General features: G+C 40.6%; 1 protein-coding gene across 7 annotated transcripts in view; it reads left to right on the top strand.

Moving 5' to 3' along the window:
* The window catches only part of CDH11 (cadherin 11), a 165,308-nt gene extending 149,781 nt beyond the window's left edge, over positions 1 to 15,527 (top strand). For all 7 annotated transcript variants that reach the window (XM_061593714.1, XM_061593711.1, XM_061593712.1 and 4 more), the window contains 2 exons: positions 11,202 to 11,453; positions 14,243 to 15,527. In XM_061593714.1, coding sequence (XP_061449698.1) covers positions 11,202 to 11,453; positions 14,243 to 14,739 — 749 coding nt within the window. In that variant the 3' untranslated portion in view covers positions 14,740 to 15,527. The remainder of the gene's footprint in view (positions 1 to 11,201; positions 11,454 to 14,242) is intronic.
* Positions 15,528 to 19,799: the final 4,272 nt, after the last annotated feature.

Raw genomic sequence — 19,799 nt, 5'->3', positions numbered from 1 at the left:
CAATTATTCAATTTATTAGTCACCCATCTGGCTGGTTGACCAGCCACTCTGGGCGATGTACAAGATAAAAACAGTACATTAAGCATTAAAATTTAAAACATAACAATAAAAGCCTAACCCATCCTAAAAGTTTTCCTGAAGAGCCAGGTCTCCAAAGTCCGGCGGAAGGTCATCTCAGAAGGGGCATGACGGAGATCATTTGGGAGAGAGTTCCATAGGGTGGGGGCCACTATTGAGAAAGCCCTCTCTCTAGTCCTCACCAGTCTCGCTGTTCTTACCGGTGGGATTGAGAGAAGGTCTTCTGAGGCTGATCTTGTTGAGCGGCATCCCTGACGATGCTGGAGGCGCTCCTTCAGATAGACTGGGCCAAAACCGTATAGGGTTTTAAAGGTCAAAACCAACACCTTGAATTGGGTTTAGTAAACAACCGGTAACCAGTGCAACTCCTTCAACACAGGAGAGATGTGATCTTGCCAGCGGCTGCCTTAATCAGATGAGCCGCCGCATTCTGTACCAGTTGCAACTTCCGGACCATTTTCAAGGGTAACCCCACGTAGAGCGCATTACAGTAGTCTAGGCGAGAGGTGACCAAGGCATGTACCACCGGTGGGAGCAGATGGTTGGGAAGGTAGGGGCGCAGCCTCTGTATCAGATGGAGTTGATACAGCGCCACCCGGCTCACAGCCGAGACTTTAGCCTCCATGGACAGCTGGGAGTCCAAAATGACCCCCAGGCTGCGGACCTGGTCTTTCAGGGGCAAACATACCCCATTGAGCACCAGGTCCACATCCCCCAACCTTCCCTTGTCTCCCACAAACAGTACCTCGGTCTTATCCGGGTTCAGCTTCAGCTTATTCCTTCCCATCCAGCCACTCATCGACTCCAGACACTTGGACAAGGTGATTTCATCCCCCTCCTTCTCTCCCAACCCCTGTGAACAGTTTCACCTATCCTAGGCATGATTGCAGGGGGGTAAATACCATTGAACTCAATAAGCATGCAAATGATCAATCCATTCTCAGCAAACTTGCACAGGATCCCATTTCTTACTTCCCAGATTGAAAATCAGAAAAATTCACTAACAGGCAAAAAAAAAAACTTTGTGATTTAAGAATGTGCCTATAGCCAACAGATACGTCTATCAAATTTTTAAAAGCAGGGAAATTGGGCAGCTATAGTAAATGTACCAGGGGAGCAGGAGACCTGCCCTCCTGTCTGAGACACTGTGCTGCCCTACAAATTTGTAAAAATGTAAGCGCAATTTGGGTTGCTCTTTCACAGTCCAATCCACTTCTTGTGTAGTTTGGAAGAATTTGGTAACATGTGTCTCTAAGCATATGGTGACAGGTGGCAACACTTGCAATCAGCCCAAATAACAGAAACAAGACATGTGATGTGCTGATCTTGTTTTTCAGGGAGGAAACACCAATATTAAAAGAGTTGATATAGTTCAGATAGTCACTTTAAATATGTTTGATTTACTTTGCAATTTTAGTGATGTTTCCTATAATAAATCATTTTCTTTTGCTTCTGTTTCTGTGAATATGTGAACAAACAGGTGTGCTCTATTTTTAATTGACCATGCCCACCTTTCCTTAAGTGGATTAGTTTAAGCACAACAGGCTGAAAACATGCATCTTGGGCAGGCTAAGTTTGTTTTTTCCCAACAGCTAGAGGCATTGCTTAAGTAGCAACATATTGTAATCAGTCTGATTTTACATCAAACTGCAGTTTCAGATTCAACTGTTAATGTGCCCAAAATAGAAATAGAGCATAACCTCCAGTTTGAAACACAAAAGGCTGTCTTCACCATCATATGACACTGACCAATAAAAAGGCTTTGAAATTAATAAAAATAATTTTGACACAGATTTCTAGGATGAATAAAGACAGAAATATAATTTTCTAGAGTTGATTCTCTGTAGAAACAGTAGTAACACAGAAAAGACGCAAGGTAAGAAGAACACCAACAAATATACAAAAATGTATTTCTCCATCTTTGGAGATGGCAGGTGTTGCCACCACTCACCATATGCTCAGAGGCACATGTTAGCAAATTCTTCCAAGCTACACAGGAAGTGCATTGGACTGTGAAAGACCAACCCAAATTGTGTTTGCATTTTGACCAATTTGTAGGGCAGTACAATATCTCAGAGAGGAGGTCAGGTCTCCTGCTCCCCTGGTGCATATGTGCCCCATTGTTTGATAGAAATATCTGTTGGCTATAGGTACATTCCTAAACTGCATGGTTTTTTTGGCTATTAGTGAATATATATCACAGCCATTAAATGATCCCCAACATTGTTAGAAACAGTATTATATGATGTTGTGGAGTACTCAGTTCAAATGTGTAGTTTGCACCTAGTAGAATTTCCTTTTGAAGGCTTTTTGGAATGTAAGCTATGATTACAAACTTTTATCAATGTAGCCTAATTTGTTTAGTGGCAAAATACAGTACATAGCAATATGAAGTTGGGAGAAGCCTTGTTGCCATCTACTTTCAGTGCAGGAAATCTAGAGTTGCAGCATCCTCAGCAGATAACCAGCCTCTACCTGAAGGGAAAAGGGATCACCTCTCTACGTAATTGTTCCACTGCAAAATTCTTCTTTTACCATCAAGAAATTTGTCTCAATGTTCAGCCAACAACCTACTATCCTGTAACTCAAGCCGATTTCATCTAGCCCTGCTCTCTTCCATTATCTGACTTGAAGGTGATTATTTGCACATACCCGAGAGATCCGAGAGATATGAATAGCGATGGGCACTCTCCCAACAAGGAAAGATCTGTCTGAATCAGATGTGAACATGCTGAACCTGTCAACCCCAAGCAGTGGACCTTTATAAAGGCCTCTCTGTTTGCTTAAGCCATTGTGACCCTCATCTTACTGACCTTGGAAGATCTTTCTCTCTGATGCATTTTTTTAAATCTATGTACAATCAATGATATATGGTCAGCTCTGCTGAATTAAATTCCTCCTCTGGTAGAGCAGGCGGTAAAATATAGTAATCTATACCAAACTTTCTTTGACTATCTCCTCCAGAAGAGAAAAAAAGTTAAAACAAAAAGGAAGGACATTTCAATGAACCCAAACCAATCTGAAGACTTCCCCCCCCAAGGTGTCTAGATGAACACCAAAGATGAGGAAATAAACATTTGTGGACATAATATGCTATACACATATTTTAAATAGCTGCAACCAATCTATGAAGAAGGATTGGATCAGGAGATAGCAGCTGGCTGCTGGTGTTCTTGAAACAGAAAACAATATTGATGGAGTCTGAAGTGGTTTGGAATGGATTTTTTCCCTTCTCCCACAGAACATTCAGATTGGATAATAACAGGGGCTGAAACTGGATAATTCTGGAAAACAAAAGGATTAAAATAATTATGGGCTATGGAATAAGACATGCATTTGCATGGAAAGGCCTGGGACTGAGGAGGAAAAAAGCAAGTATGAAGATATGTTTTGGGGTTATATATTGCTCTATCTTGTTACAAAAGTGTGTGGGTTTTTTGTTGTTATTCTAGCAGAACATAGAAGAAATACTCAACAGAACAAGAGCCCTCAAATATCAATAGAAATGGTCTTCCCAAAACAGGGAAATGACTATTCAAGGCTCCCCCTGTGGTATAATGTAGGCATTAACCATATATATTGGGGTTCTTAACCTGTGGTCCATGGACCCATGGGGGTCCATGAATGCCCTTCCCAGGGGTCTGTGAATCAGGCACAAAAAATATCCAGGGCAATAAAATAAATGGTATTTATTTATTTATTTATTTATTTATGGGAGTCCATAGCTTTCATCAAATTTTCAAAGGGGTCTGTGACCCCAAAAGGTCACATAACCACTGATATGATAAGAGAAGGATAAAGCCCACAAAACCCCTGGGTGATCTCAACCCATTTCGAATGATGCCTAGAATCCCCCCGTATTGGCCTGGTCCTCTTTGGGCCTTGGTTGAGTACAGTTCATAGCCCTAGTATGTAGATGAGGATACTAAGCAAGGTTATGAACATGAACAAGACTTTTCAGAAGTAACAGCTTGTATTTATTGAACAGAACGGTCTTTCTCCATGGCATGACATCGAAAGTAAATGCTAATGTTCTTTGGTTCTAAATATTCATAATCTGCTCAGTAATATAAAACATGATATATTGTGTCATATTTATCATGACTGATCTAAAAAATGTCACACATTTTTTGGCCCTGCTGTATTTTTCTACAAGTGAGAAGATATTATAAGTATAGACTTCAATACACTTGTGTCACCTTCAGATATCATTTTAAAGTGAGATATGTTATAGAGACATTTACAGAGCAATCCTATACGTAGGGGTGGGGGAGCAGCAGGAATGGAACGGAGCAGCAGAGATTCCGCCACATCCAAGGCCCACTTAGGCTGGCCAGGGTGGAAGGTGATGGTGGGAGAGTTTATTTCTCTGTTTTCGCTGTGACAACTCCAGCATGGCACAACAGAAGAGTAAAAATTTGGGCCTCTCACCAGGAAATGGAGTGGCTTTGGGTCCATTAGATCCATCTCCACCTCTCCTCTTGGACATCTGTAGGAATGTCTCAGAGGGGTGGAGTAAAACACTGAAAGTGGAAGCAGGCTAGTTTCTCTCTCACACACACAAAAACTATTTAGAAGAATAGTACCTGTGCATTTCCCCCTCATATCTCAGGTTCTACAAATGCTAGAAACCTTTTTTTATTATTTAATCTGATTAGCCAAGTTGAGCAGCTGTTAGTCTGGCTTTTAGAACACTGACAGTTGGTTCTTACTGAGCATGCCCGAGCTTATCATTGACTCCAATGCTAAATTTCTTAAATTAATTATAAATTGGCCAGGCATTTTTTTCAACTTTTAAACTGCAAAAGGTGAAGGTCAGAGTATGGAGCAAGGTCAGTAATAGGTACTCTGTGAACATGGCTGATTTTTAATTAATTTCAAGAGATTATGAGAACACTGACAGAAATGGGTCTGGTTCTTTTTTCTCTCTTTTTACACATTGAACTCTCAATTCTCTCTGAATGTTTTGTGTTTCACCATGAACATTTAGTGTTTTGTTAAGTAAGCCTTTCTGAGTCCAGGATTGTAAGTTTTGTAAGGTTTTGTTTTGACCTGAGGTTATGGGAAGCATCAGAATGGCATGGGGGAGTTTCAATTTAACATTGTGGAATGTGAAATATCCATGCTGGCTATAGTATACAGCTGCTCTTGTGGCTGTATAACAATTACATGTCCAGGGTGGGAAAAATGCAGTAGTATTAAAACAGTAAATAAAGTCAGAGGAATGACAGCATTAGGGATCAGTCTCTATATTAAGCCAAATTTAGTTCCAGGACTGTCTTTATTGGAATTATGCCCAGTGACATTGTCTGAATAAATCCCTTTTCCTTCAAGTGTTTGAATACTTTGATGTCTGCCAAAGGCAATACACTGAAAATATAAAGTGGGAAAAATATTTATTTTGACAGCTTAATTTAGGTAGGTATTTAGCTCCACTTAGCCATAACACATGAGTCATTTTCATTTGACTAATATGACTTAAAGGACTTAAAGGACATCATAGTAAAAATTCAGGATGCAGCCCTGCACATTGTTATCCCATATGCAAGGTTCCATTTATTCAGTGGGATATGTATAAAAGATAATTGAAATTTAAGCACCTAGGTGTTGAAATGAGGGATCAATCCTCTACAAATGAGTCTCCATTAAAATAATACTGTTGAATGCTCTAGATCAGGGTGAGGAACCTTTGGCCCTCAAGATGTTGCTAAATTACAATTCCAGACCTAGCAAGCATTGCTGATGGTGAGGGATGATGGGACTTGTAGTCTAGCAACATTTTTGGGGGAGCAAAGGTTCCCCACATTGGTTATAAGTGATGGAAGTCAAGCAAAACTTTATGAAGAGCTGTATATTTCTCGACATAATTAGGATTGTATTTGGAAAAGATGGAAGTCCTATTCTATAGATCCTTGGACAAAATGGGCAGATATGGGAACGTGTGGCTTTTCAGATCTTGTTGGGCTCCCAACTCTCATTAGTCCCAGCCAGCATGGCCATTGATCAGGTATGGTGGAAGTTGGAGTGCAACAAGATCTGGAGGGTCACAGGATCCCCATCTTTTAGTCGGAGGAGAGGGAAAAGATCAGGGGGGCAGGACATGCTTTAAATCCTGGGCATCTCCAGTTAAAGGGATCAAGTAGCTAGTGATGGGGAACCTTTAGCTCTCCAGATATTGCTGTACTACAGTTCCCATCAGCTCCAGCCAACAGGGCCAATGGTTGAGGCTGATGGGACTTGTAGTCCAACAACATCTGAATGACCAATGTTTCCCCACACCCAAAGCAGAAGGCGATGAGAAAGACCCTCCCTACCTGAGACTACCACTCAAAGTAGAAAATAGTAGGCTAGGTGGTTAAATTGTCTGGCTTGGTACAAGGTTTCTAGAAATGTCTGCTTCGAAATGCGATATATTAAAACAATATATTTTCTAAGCCTCATGTAAAATATAGCCTTTTTCAGATAACAAATGTTGGGCGAGTCAGTGACATGGGAGAGATCACATTGAGGCTAGACTACTTTAATGTGCTTTGTGTGGGGCTGCCTTTAAAGAGGGTTGAGAAGCTTCAGCTGGTACAAAATGCAGCCATTAGTTAAGAAGGGCCTGCTGGATTGGCCCAAAGACTGTCTAGTACAGCATCTTATTTTCCACAGTGGTCAACTAGAGGCCTTTTGGAAGCCCACAAGCAGGACATAAGGGCAAAGCCTTCTCCTAATGTTGTTGCCTCTGATCCTGGACAGAGCTTGGAAAAGTTACTTTTTTGAACTACAACTCCCATCAGCCCAATACAGTGGTCATGCTGGCTGGGGCTGATGGGAGTTGTAGTCTAAAAAAAGTAACTTTGCCAAGCTCTGATCCTGGAGGTAGGATATAGGCATCGTGGCCAGTAGCCATTGCTAGCTTCATTCTTCATGAATTTGTTTAATCCCCTTTTAAAGCTGTCTACATTGGTGGCCATCACCACATCTTGTGGTAAGAGAGGTTAAAGTGTAAATGCTGCATGGTGAAAAGGGGATCCAAGAAGAAGCCTGTGGAAACATGCCCTCCCCCTGTGCATGAGAGATCTAAGATTGAGGCAGGATGTTTCTAGAGACTAACTATACTACACTGATTCTGTATAAGCTGGGCTGGTTACCTATTGGCATCCAGGTCTAATATAAAACACTGATATTGGCCTTTAAAGGCCTAAAGGGTTTTGGACCAGGTCATTTGAAGGATTACCTGACCATGTCGGGGTTTAAGATTAGCTGTAGCTTTCCTGCTCATAGGGATTTTTCAGTGGTGGTCCCATATCTATGGAACTCCTTCCCGAGAGAGGGAAATCTAGATCAGGTATGGGAAACCTTTGGTTCGCCAGATGTTGCTGAGCTATAACTCCCATCAGCCACAGCAAGCATGGCCACTGGTCAGGGATGATGGGAGTTGTAGTTCAGCAACATCTGAAGGGCCAAAGGTTCCCCATACCTGGTCTAGATCCCTGATTTCTGTTAAGCAGGCTTTAAAGGTCTTCCTGCTTCTCCTGGATTTTTAGACTGTTATTGCTCTCTCTTTTTATATTCTAACATTCCTTTATTTGTCTGGAGTAGGAATTGTTTTATTCTGCAGATTGGGTTTACTTTTTTTGATATGGTGTAAAGTTTTTTCCCCAAAATTTGCTTTGGGAAAACGTTTGTTTTGAAAAGCAGAGTAGAAATACTTAAAATAAATATGCCTGCCTTCTAACTTCCATGCATTTTTGGAGGGCTTGAATACCGTTGTAGGCACTGTTATGGAAATATGTATGTGTATATATAGAAGCAGGCTTTTACTCTGCATTTAGATCACTGAGACTTAAGACTTGGTAAAATAAGAAAAGCTACTTTCTATAAATAATAGAAATACATAGTAGATAGGAAAGGCATACCTAGTTCTAACTAACTAACTACGTTGGAGGAGCAATGCTCAGATGTGAGTATTGCTCTCATGGCTCTGGAGAGAGAGCAAAGACAAGATGTCTCCTCTCTTCTTGGACAGTTGAAGAAGAAGACAAAGGAAGGAGGGGCAAGTCAGCTTCCCTGAGCATACCAGTTTACAATGGAAGGAAGTTAGGTAGAGAACAGCACAGGTAATGGTAGGCAAACCTAGCCAGCTGGAGGACCCTAACTCTATCTTTCTTCTGGAACACAAACAAAATAACCCAAACAGGAGTTGCTCTTGCCCCACTTCCAACAGACACATGGGACACCCTCACAGGGAGTAAACTTTTGTAGGTCACCTGTAGGTCCTCCCAGCACTAATCTCCACCCTCACCATTCATTCATTTGAAATCTGAAAAGGCCTTACAAAGAAGGGGGAGGCATTTTCTGCTTGAACATTATTGGCTTCAGCTTTTTAGCATCGGACTTGCCCTATGTTCTTCTTTGCTAAGGATGGGGAGAAATTGGATTCAGATCCATTTAGAGGAAGCCTACCTAATCTGCACTTTCTGAAATACTATGAGAACCAAAGCACAGCCATCCTTCAAAATTCATACTTCACTGAACTTTGCAATCAAGTTCTCCAGCCAAGTAATATGTATAGAAATGCATGTACAAAACTAATGTATGAATCCAAATGAATATATATTTGTGAAAATAAAATATAGAAACGATGGAAAATATACATATTACGGAAAAATATGCTTTGCAAAAATGTATATACTGGGCAAAATTGCAAACAAAAATATGTATGTTAGGAGCAATTAACACTAAATTGCTGATGAAATTGCAGACTGATGTGGAAATATGGACAACTGAACTTAAAATTGGAAAAAAATATTAAACTGAGAGATTCACCCATCTTTATTCATGGCACTTGTCTGAAATCTCTGAGCATTTAGCAATGTGTGTCTCCCCTTCGCATTTTACATACTTAGTGTATTAAACACCAGGGAAAATATGGGCATGTCCATATTATTATAAGTAACAATTTATGCCTTTCACTTTTTCCTTTGTGTTCTTCTCAACATGGCATTTTATTTGCAAATAAGGGAAGTGATGAGAGCAGAAGACACAATATTAAGAGGCTGCCAGGCTGTTAGGCAGTAGCGTCACTAGTGGGGTGCGGACCGCACCCGGGTAACACCATGAGGGGGGTGACACCCAGAGCCACCCTGTCACGGGGCAGGGTGCCAGTGCCGTTGCCCAGCAAAGGAGCCAAGAAGCGCTTCGAGTTGGCGTCGGAGCAGCCAACTCCTCCTCGGAGGCAGGCAGGTGGGCGGGCGAGACCAGGAGCAGCTTCGGCAGGGCGAGGGAGGCGCACCGGCGTTCCCAGTCCTGCTTCTCTGGCTGGGTGACCCTCTGGCGTGCACCCTCCCAGGGGCATGGCTGGCTGGCCTTGCGAGCATGTGTGCTCATGCATGCGTGCACTCAGCAGGAAATTTGGGGGCTCACCAAGGAGTTACCACACTGGGTGACACCAGCCCTAGTGATGCCACTGCTGTTAGAACTGAAGCTCTGAGTAGGGATGGGGGAGAAAATTGATCCAGGGTACAATCCAACTGCTGTTTACACTGGGCTGGGGGGAGTTGGATACGTGGACCTCTGCCTGAGCCAGCTAGGTCCTTGGCTACACCAGCATAAGTGCCTAATACCAGACTGTTCAGCCAAAGGTCTGCCAGAGAAGCCCAGCCCATCATAAGGGGAGCTGGAAGAAGCTGCTGGAAGGTCTGTGAAAGAGGCGTTCCTGTGACATATCTGAGGAAGGGCTGGAGAGAAATACACAATATCCAGGTCCTGTTTGGCTCCCTTCCGCAGCCCTCTCTCCCAGAAGCCAGTACACCAGGAAAAGGGGTGGCAGAAGTAAACATGTATTTTCAATTGATGAAGCCTGATGATGTGGACAAGGTGCTTGCAATGGTGCATCCAGCACTGTGTTCTCTCGACCCTTGCCCTTCTTGGCTTATTAAAGTTTGCCAAGGAGGTATGACCGGATGGGTGTGGTCAGTGCATCATTGTGGGAGGGAGTGGTTCCAGCCACTCTGAAAGAAGCGGCGATCCAACTGCTCCTGAAAAAGCCCAACCTGGACCCATTGGTTTGTGAGAACCACTGCCCAGTCACAAATACCCCCTTTTCAGGGAAGGTGATTGAGAGGGTTCTGGTACAGGAATTGCAAATACTCTTGGATAAAACAAATTTTCTTGACCCATTCCAATCTGGGTTCAGTCCTGGCGATGGGACTGAATCGGCCTTGTTCGCCCTTTATTCTTACTTGATCTCTTGGTAGCTTTTGATACCATTGACCATGGTATCCTTCCAACTTGGTGAGATGGGTACTGGAGGCACTGTTTTACAGTGGTTCTGATCCTATCTTTAGCATTATTTTCAGAGAACAGCATTGGGTGATGATCTCTTGGCCCCTTCTTTCAACCAGCATTTTAAGTAGAGACCTTATCCCAGTCTGTGTCTGTGCTTTTAAAGATGTTTTTAAAGCTTTTTTTTTAAAAAAAGATGTTTTGTTTTAATGTATTTTAATGTCTGTTTTTATGATGTTTTAGAATGTTTTTAGTATATTTGTTTGCCGCCCTGGGCTCCTATTGGGAGGAAGGGTGGGATGTAAATTTTATTATATTATTATTGTTGTTGTTGTTGATGATGATGATAAATTTGTTTCCTTCCACTGTCCCCTACCAGGGCAGATAGCATCCTCCCCTCTAAGAGGCTTCCGTGTGGCAGCTGGATGTAGTGGCCCCACACAGGCATCCTTCAAAATCCTCCCTTCTCTGAATTTTGTGTTGTGATCTCCAGTATATATATAATGGGCAAAATGCACATAAAAATGAGCATCTCAGTGAAAATAACATACAAAAATGCCTTATATTAGGAGAAATACCCCCCCAAAAATTGTACATTAGTCAAATTTGCATACAAAAATATTTATTAGAGGAAATTCACACTAAAATGTTGAAGAATTTTCATGAGGATTTTTTTGAAAATTGCAAATTGCTCCAGAAAGGTGGAGAACTGCATTTAAGATTGGAAAAATAAGAATCAGAGAAGTGATATTGACAGATCCTTCCATCCCTAGCTCTGAGTTGATTTTGAATAAAAGGCCAAAATGTTTGATGCAGGAAGATACCTTATGATCATTATCTCATTTAAACAGATAACACAGCAAGTGTTTACACAAAACGCACCAGCTTCAACCGGCAGACGCAGGATCTATACTTTCTGCCCATCGTGATAAGTGACGGCGGGAGCCCACCACAGAGCAGCACCAACATGCTCACCATCCGGGTGTGCGGCTGTAATGGAGAGGGCAAAGTAACCTCTTGCAACCCAGAAGCTTACATCCTCAATGCTGGACTTAGCACAGGAGCTTTAATTGCAATCCTTGCTTGCATTGTCATCTTGTTAGGTAAGGAAATCTCAATACGCACACCCTTTTCTTCATCTCAATATGATGCACAATCCAACAAAATTATGCTCGGTGTCCCTTTTAAACCAATGGGGTCCTCACAAATAGAGGTGAGGTGGTAGACTACTGGACTGTACCAGTTCAGACCACAAGTGGGTACTCACATAACTATCCTCCAGGGTGGGGTGAGTACAAGCGTCTATACATGAATATCTCATTTTGTGTGCACACGTTATTTTTAAAGGGTGAGCAGCCAATGATGCGAGCCCAAAGCTGCAATCTGAAGCAGTACAGGCATAGGCTACAGTGGAGGCTGGTCTATTAGGGCAATTGGAGCACTGGTGACCCCTGCTGTAGACTAATAACAAATGCCTTCTACAAGTGTGGACTCTTACGTAGGGAAAACAGTACCATCCATGGACAAAAGAGAGGCAGCAGTGGAGGCTGGTCCATTGTGGCAACTGGGGCACTGCCAAACCAACTGCTGTCTGGCCTGAGGGAGCCCCAACCTGCCTGCTTTCTTACTTATAACCAGTCCAGGAGATGACACTGCCTGCCAGCTGCTTCCTCTTGGGTCTTAGTATGTTGCCCTTGAAGAATTCATCTGGGAGGAGGATGGGGACAAAATCAGAATTAGTTGGCTCTGCCTCTCATTACTTATGGCTCCACCTATTGTTGGTCTCTCTGCCTTCTGCCCTACCAGTCCCAACGGGCACCAGCCTCCACTTAAAGGTTTGCCACTTAATTTTCTGCTTGTGACAATCAGCTGAATAGTGGAGCTGAAATTTATTAGAAAATAATTGTCCTTCCACTAGGTTTTCTGAGACCTTTCTTCTCTTTCCCACAAAGCAGAGGATCATTTTCTTTCTGAGAATGGGAGAAATATTCTCAGAAAATTTAGTGGAAAGAACAATATTTTCTAATAAATTTCAGGAACATCCCCCCCACACGCACACACAATGCCTTGGAATGATGCTACATATAGGATATTGTGAGGGATTCAAAATGGGGGCCAGACCCCCAACATCAGAGAGGTCTGCTATTGCTGCTTGTGATAGTGGGAGCAGGGGGAGACACAAGGGAAAAAAGAAAGAATCTGCATCACCATCATGTTAAGAATGGGCCTCTCCCCCAGGAATTTGCTTGATAAAGTTTGATGAATCATCCCTTTCCCAATTTTGTCACCTGTGAATAGGGCGGGAAATTTGTTGCTGATCACAAGCTGAAGATGAGCCAATCGTGTGATGTAAATGCAAAAAGGGCAAATGCTATTTGAGTCTGCATTAACAGAAAAATAGTTTCCAACTCACGTGAAGTACAAGTTTCCCTCTATTCAGCACTGGTTAGACCAATTGTGTCCAGTTTTGGACACAACACTTTAAGAAGGATGCAGACAAATGAACAGGTTCGGAGGAGGGCAGCAAGGATGATCAGGAGACTGGGCACAAAGCCCTGTGAGGAGAAACCGAAAGAACTGAGCACGTTTAGCCTTGAGAAGAGAAAGCTGAGGGAATATATGATAGCACTCTTCAAGTACTTGAAAGGTTGCCACACAGAAGAGGGCCAGGTTCTATTCCCGATCATCCCAGAGTGCAGGACATGGGATGATGGGCTCAAATTACAGGAAGCCAGATTTCAACTGAACATCAGGAAAAACTTTCTGTTAGAGCGGTACGACAATGGAACCAATGACCTAGGGAGGTAATGGGCTCTCCAACACTGGAGGCATTCATGAGGCAGCTGGACAGCCACTCAGGTATGTTTTAAGTTGGATTTCTGCACTGAGCAGGGAGTTGGACTCGATGGCCTTATAGACCCCTTCCAACTCTACTATACTATGATTCTATGAATTTTGGAAAGCCATTTTTGTTCAGTCATTGTTTGAAATGGAACTTAGGGTAGTGTTCAGTGCTGGTCCTACTTAGAGTAAGTCAACTGAAGTTAATAGACATGACTAACTTAGGTTTATTGAGTGGATCTACTTTTTAGGTGGACCTACTTTGAGCAGCCATTAGTAAGTTTTCCTGGATTCCGCCTTAACAATTCAGTTCCTGGTTCAGGAAATGTGTGAGAAATAAAGCAGGCCTGCTTAACTCAGGATACACCAAGCTGAGCACAGCCCAACAGCCGCATGCTTAAGCATCCCCTGTTTTTGAAGTCCCAAGGAGGTACTGTAAAGACCATGGGTTATATTCAACTAAGTCCTACTGAGAGCAGACGCATTGCAATTAATAAACTCAAATTAGCCATGTCTATTAACTTCAGTAGGTCTGGTCTGAGTAAGACCAGCATTGTATACCACCTCATCTGCCTTAGTGTTCAGAGTCTCAATTTCCCTCAAGGCATCCACAAGAATTCCATCATGGCAGAGATGGACTGAGAGGACTCATATGAACACCATATCAGGATATTTGTGCCTGATCTGCTCCAGACCCAGAAAGGAGCTCATATTGTTTTCTGACATCCAGCAGACATCTTGGAAATTAACCTGTTAGATACGTATTCATTCTGGAGCGGGTTCTCTCTTTAAAATGAATTGGATCCAAACACTTTGTTCCATGCACAGAAGGAGTTTTCATTCATAGAATTCATTCCATTAATGGAAGGATGAAAAAAAGCCTTCCATGAGCAGAACTCACTTTCTTTGAACAGAAACACACTATGTGAATGGAATGAAACCTTTGGATCCAACCCAGCATCTCTACATGTTATCCCTAGATTTACTCAAAAAACACGAGGTTATTTCTTTGAATGTGCATTAAAAAAAAACTTCTCATTTCCTCCAACAGTGATTGTAGTGTTGTTTGTAACACTAAAACGTCAGAAGAAAGAGCCTCTCATTGTTTTTGAAGAGGAAGATGTGCGAGAGAATATCATAACTTACGATGATGAAGGTGGCGGGGAAGAAGACACAGAAGCTTTTGACATTGCTACTTTGCAAAACCCTGATGGCATCAATGGATTTATTCCTCGCAAAGATATAAAGCCAGAGTACCAGTACATGCCAAGGCCCGGGCTTCGGCCAGCTCCGAACAGTGTTGACGTTGATGACTTTATTAACACAAGGATACAAGAGGCAGACAATGACCCAACAGCTCCTCCTTATGACTCTATCCAGATCTATGGCTATGAAGGAAGAGGCTCAGTGGCTGGTTCACTTAGCTCATTAGAGTCGGCAACGACGGATTCCGATTTGGACTATGACTATCTACAAAATTGGGGACCTCGTTTTAAGAAACTAGCAGACTTATATGGCTCCAAAGACACTTTCGAAGATGATTCTTAACAATAAAGTTACAAATTTGGCCTTAAGAACTGTGTCTAGTGTTCTGGAAAAAAAAATCAGAGGAAATGTAAGCAGGTATTTTTTTAAAATAAAACAAGGAAAGGTTCATATAAAGCATTAAGGTTTGGCGGGGTTGGGGAGAGTCCTTTAATTAAAAATGGACATAAAAAGTGGTAAATACTGTGAAGTACCTTTTCATGCAAAAGGCAAAGTTTGGAGTTGGTTATCAACTTCACTAGAAGGGGGAAAAATAACCACTTGTGAAATACAAAATATTTAAATGAAGGGAAATTCTTTAAAAAAAAAAAGATCAACTTACAGTCAGTCAATCTTTCTATGTATGATGAACAACTTAAGTCTTTTATGTCAAAGAAGCTTCCACAAATTAGAAAGGATAACAGTTCTGAGCTGTAATTTCGCCTTAAACTATGGACACTCCGTATGTAGTGCATTTTTAAACTTGAAATATATAATATTCAGCCAGCTTAAACACATATGATGTATGTACAGGACAATGTACAATTATAATGTCTCTTGAGCTCCGACTTGTTTCTGCTGACTCTTGTAAATCTTTTTTGCTTCTACTTTCATCCTAATCTAATACGTGCCAGATATAAAACTCTGTCTTGTTGCAGTGGGAGGCGCCCTATTTCTATGTCATTTTTAAATGTATCTATTTGTACAATTTTAAAGTTCTTATTTTAGTATACATACAAATATCAGTATTCTGACATGTAAGAAATGTTACATCACACTTATATTTTATGAACATTGTACTGTTGCTTTAATATGTGCTTCAATATACGAAGCAGACTTTGAAATAAAATGATTCTTTTTTACTTCTTGTTTTGTTTATTAAACATTTAAAGGGAAAGTGTTGTGTCTAATGTCCTATTTACATGTGTACATCTCTCTCTCACTACCAACTTGACCTTTTAATAAGCCTATTTATTATGCATTTGTACCTCAAGTTGTCTTGTTATGTGATTATTTAAAATCAGTTACAAGTTGCTGGGTTTTTTGTGGTTTTTTTGAGGAATACTGGCAAGCTGGTGGCTGCAAAATGAGTCAGCCCTGGATTCAGTTCAGTTTTTTCTTCTAAGTAGTTTCTCCATGTTACGTGCATCCATCTTTCCTCTTGACAGTCCCACAAATGATTTTATAAATGTGCAGGCGTACACTGTACTTATAATTTACTCTGAGCATTTAAAGCTGACTGTGCATTTTAGGTTAACGTAGACTACTATAGCCTTAAATCTAAGTTTGAGGATAGAGACCCACTAACAATTTCCTTCCCAACCCTTATCTAAAAAGTGTATTAATGAAGGCTTTGGCATTTTACTAGACATTTATTTTAGATTGCTGAACTGGTATTGTTGAATTTAGGGTTAAAATGTAAAACAAGGAAAAAGATAGCTGGCTACTTTTGATTTTTTCCAAGTTTTTTTAAATGATCTATAGATTAGTTCTGATTAGTTTAGACAACAGACCAGATTATGGTCATTTATTTATTTAGCAGCTGGCCACATACGTAAACATGCTAGATTTAAGACAGCGAGTAGGGGAAAGTCAGGGGTCTGCAAATGAAATATAGAAAACAACCATACCGTCAGAAAAAAAAAACTATTTTAATGTCTCACAGGAGATTGGAGAGGAGGGAAAGCCCTGCTGCCATTTTAAATTTGTAGTTTGGGAAAGGCTGCAGCTCAGCTGTAGAGCACATGCTGGGCATCCAGAAGATCCCAACATCTCCTGGTAGGGCTGTGAGAGACCCTATTCTGAAACCCTGGAGAGCCCCTGCCAGTTAGTGTAGACAATACTGAACTAGATGGACCAATGGTCTGGCTCAGTAAAAGGCAGCTTCCTGTGTTCCAGTTACCAATATTTGAGAGAGCTGCCTTGTGTATGGTTGTCTTTCTTTCAATGTAAGTATGTTAATTTAAATGTAATCACTTTAACATAGTTGTCTTTTTCTTTTCTTTTTTATCATTAATTTTTATTCAAATTTTCAAAGACAAAAAACAAAACAAAACAAAAACAATTAAACAATAAAATAAAATGTTGACTTCCGATTTGTCGCAGATCAGTTATAGGTCTACAATATATAACAATCCTGTCTCTAAAATTATATTATAAAATCACTTTCCTCCAGTAGTTATCTTAATTAATCATCAAATCTCATAAACATTACTTTATTCTTTCCTCAAAAAGTTAAAGAGAGGTTTCAATTCCTTGACAGATATATCTTTCAATTTTTCTCCAAATAAACATGTCGCTTAATCCATCTGATTCAAATCTGTTAGGCCCAATAATTTCAATAGCCATTCTTCCATTATCTGTATTAATTCCATCTTCCATCTTCAATAATCCTGTTAAGTCCAGTAATTTCAGTAGCCATTCTTCCATTATCAGTATCCCATAATAATCTTGTTGTCATAGCCATAGTCCAAATAAACATATTGATTAATCCATCTCGTCAAATCTGTTAGGTCCAATAATTTCCATAACCATTCTTCCATTATCAATATTAATTCCATCTTCCATCTTCAATAGTCCTGTTAAATCCAGTGGTTTCAGTATCCATTCGTCCATTATCAGTATCCCATGATGATCTTGCTGTCATAGCCATAGTCATATAACAAGAGTCTGATGGGAATTTCCCCCATCACAAATATGTCCTTGCCATCAATTCTGAATATGTTGCTGAAATATTGTTGTAAAGTCACATCTCTGCTCTTCTTTTTTACAAAATGCACTGGCTCATCTCTTAAAAGTTTTTCCATTGTCACATATTTGTAGTTAATTCCATAAATTTTTTCTATGTCAAGCCCCATCACATCATTCCAGTCAAGAATTCTGAATATGTTGCTGAAATATTGCTGCAAAGTCATATCTCTGTTCTTTTTTACAAAATGCACTGGCTCATCTCTTAAGAGTTTCTCCACTGTCACATATCTGTAGCCAACTCCATAGATTTTTTCTATGTCAAGCTCCATCACATCATTCCAGTCCAGAAAATTATCCAAGACATTGATAACTTTACCACCAAAATCTTCATTAATTTCTTCAGAGACAACGTTGAATTCCAAACAGTAAACTTTATTTCTAACATCCATAAACTCCAAATCTTTTTCCAATTTCACATTGTTCCAATCTCCAGGTCTTGTAGCTTCCATTTAATTTTTCTTTTCTCATCTCTAATCTCATCAAACACCTCTCTCACAGAACCCCCTATTTCTTTAAGCTCCTGCGTCATTTTGTTAAATTCAATTTTCATCTCCTGTCTACCCTGTCTCAGGGTTTGTTTCGTTATCTCAATCTCACCCATTATTTTCTGAAACATAATTTCTTCCATGGTCTCAATCACTTTCCTGGTTGTCATTCTTAAAACCACAGAAACAAAAATTATTTCAGCCACAATTGGGTTAATATTACAGGCTTGCTGACATCAGTGTAGTTGTCTTTTTCCATTAAAGTCCTAAGATTTGCTTCCCTGGGCTCCTGCTGGGAGGAAGGGCGGGATATAAATCAATCAATCAATCAATGATTTGGAAGATTTCCCCCTCAACAGACTTGAATATAAGGAAAAATGTAACTATTCTATCATGTTCTATTTCAATGTTATGTATTAATAGTATATCGATTCTCACACTCCTTAGTTCAGTGTTCTTTGGTTATTGTTGCTATCACTTTCCTATTTTTCTAATCCAAAGACTATTTTGCTATATTTGCATATTCCCCAATATGAATTATTTTTTTCCGAAAACTAGCGATTTATATTAATGTGTAGAGGAAAAGTAAATCTGCTGTTAAGTTCTCATCTCCACCTTTATGATCATCATGACAATAATTTTTGCCATCGTAATATTCACTACTTGATAATTAAACTTTTTACTGCCATTGTTAGGCAAAAGTTTAACACTTTTTTACATGCTTCTGTTCAGTTTTAGAGGGAAAACATAATTCTAAATATTTGAGTGGGTTTTTTTTGTCTCTGTGGTTCTCTCTCTTTCTCTCTTAAAAGGCTGGAAATAAATTTACTTTCCTTGATAGTTTTGTCTTTCTTAAACATAGCTGTCAATGGGTTTTCCCCACATGTTCTTCCTCTGGAATACAAATCTGTTTTGGTGGAACCCTTTAAAAATACACATTGTTATTATATGATTTAGGGGAAGGGTCATAGCTCATTGGTGCCCTGGGCTCCTTCTGGGAGGAGGGGGTGGGATAGAAATGTAATAAATAAATAAATAAATGGTGGTGCATCTGTTTTGCATGCAGAAGGTCCCAGGGTTCAGTCCCAGGCATCTCCAGGTACTGCTGGGAAGAGACTCCTGCGCAAAGCCCTGAAGAGTTGCTGCCAATCAGTATAGACAATACAGAGCTAGATGGACCAACAATTGGACTATACAAGACGGCTTCCTTCATTTCTATATCTACAAAATCATTTAAATCCTTGCTGAATGCTCTCTCTCTGTGTCTGTCTGTCTGTCTGTCTGTCTGTCTGTCTGTCTGTCTGTCTGTCTGTCTGTCTCTCTCTCTCTCTCTCTCTCTCTCTCTCACACACACACACACACAATTCAGAAGTGTTTGGCCCCTTTATGATAGCCACAGCTATGCCTGCTTCTAAGATTATACAACTTCTAAATGTATAGAATAAGATGGCTAGGCTTGAACACTGTTTTTGGCTTCTGTGTTACTGTCACCATTTGACTCTCCTTCCTCGCTGTCAAGAAATATTGCTTGCATTATTGAATTCAGTGTCTACACATTTATCTCCTGCTGCTACCAACCTTATTGAGGATGCAGATGGGATATTATAATCAGGATTCACTGTGTCTTCTATTGAAATTATAGAATTCTCATTCTCCACAACTTGACTTGGCTTTCTGAAGTAGGAACTAATGAGAGCTTGCTTGCCATTGACACTCATTGGGGACTCTTCTCAGAGGCTAACACACGTCCCTTTTATGCTGATTGGCTTATGGGACACTGGAGACATAGGGACCTTTGTAAGATCCCCTGGGACCCTGGATGACTACATCCCTGTGTATAGCTTCATA

Source organism: Rhineura floridana, chromosome 13 (assembly GCF_030035675.1).
Source record: "Rhineura floridana isolate rRhiFlo1 chromosome 13, rRhiFlo1.hap2, whole genome shotgun sequence".
Taxonomy (NCBI): domain Eukaryota; kingdom Metazoa; phylum Chordata; class Lepidosauria; order Squamata; family Rhineuridae; genus Rhineura; species Rhineura floridana.
This window is presented reverse-complemented; position numbering and strand designations above follow the sequence as displayed.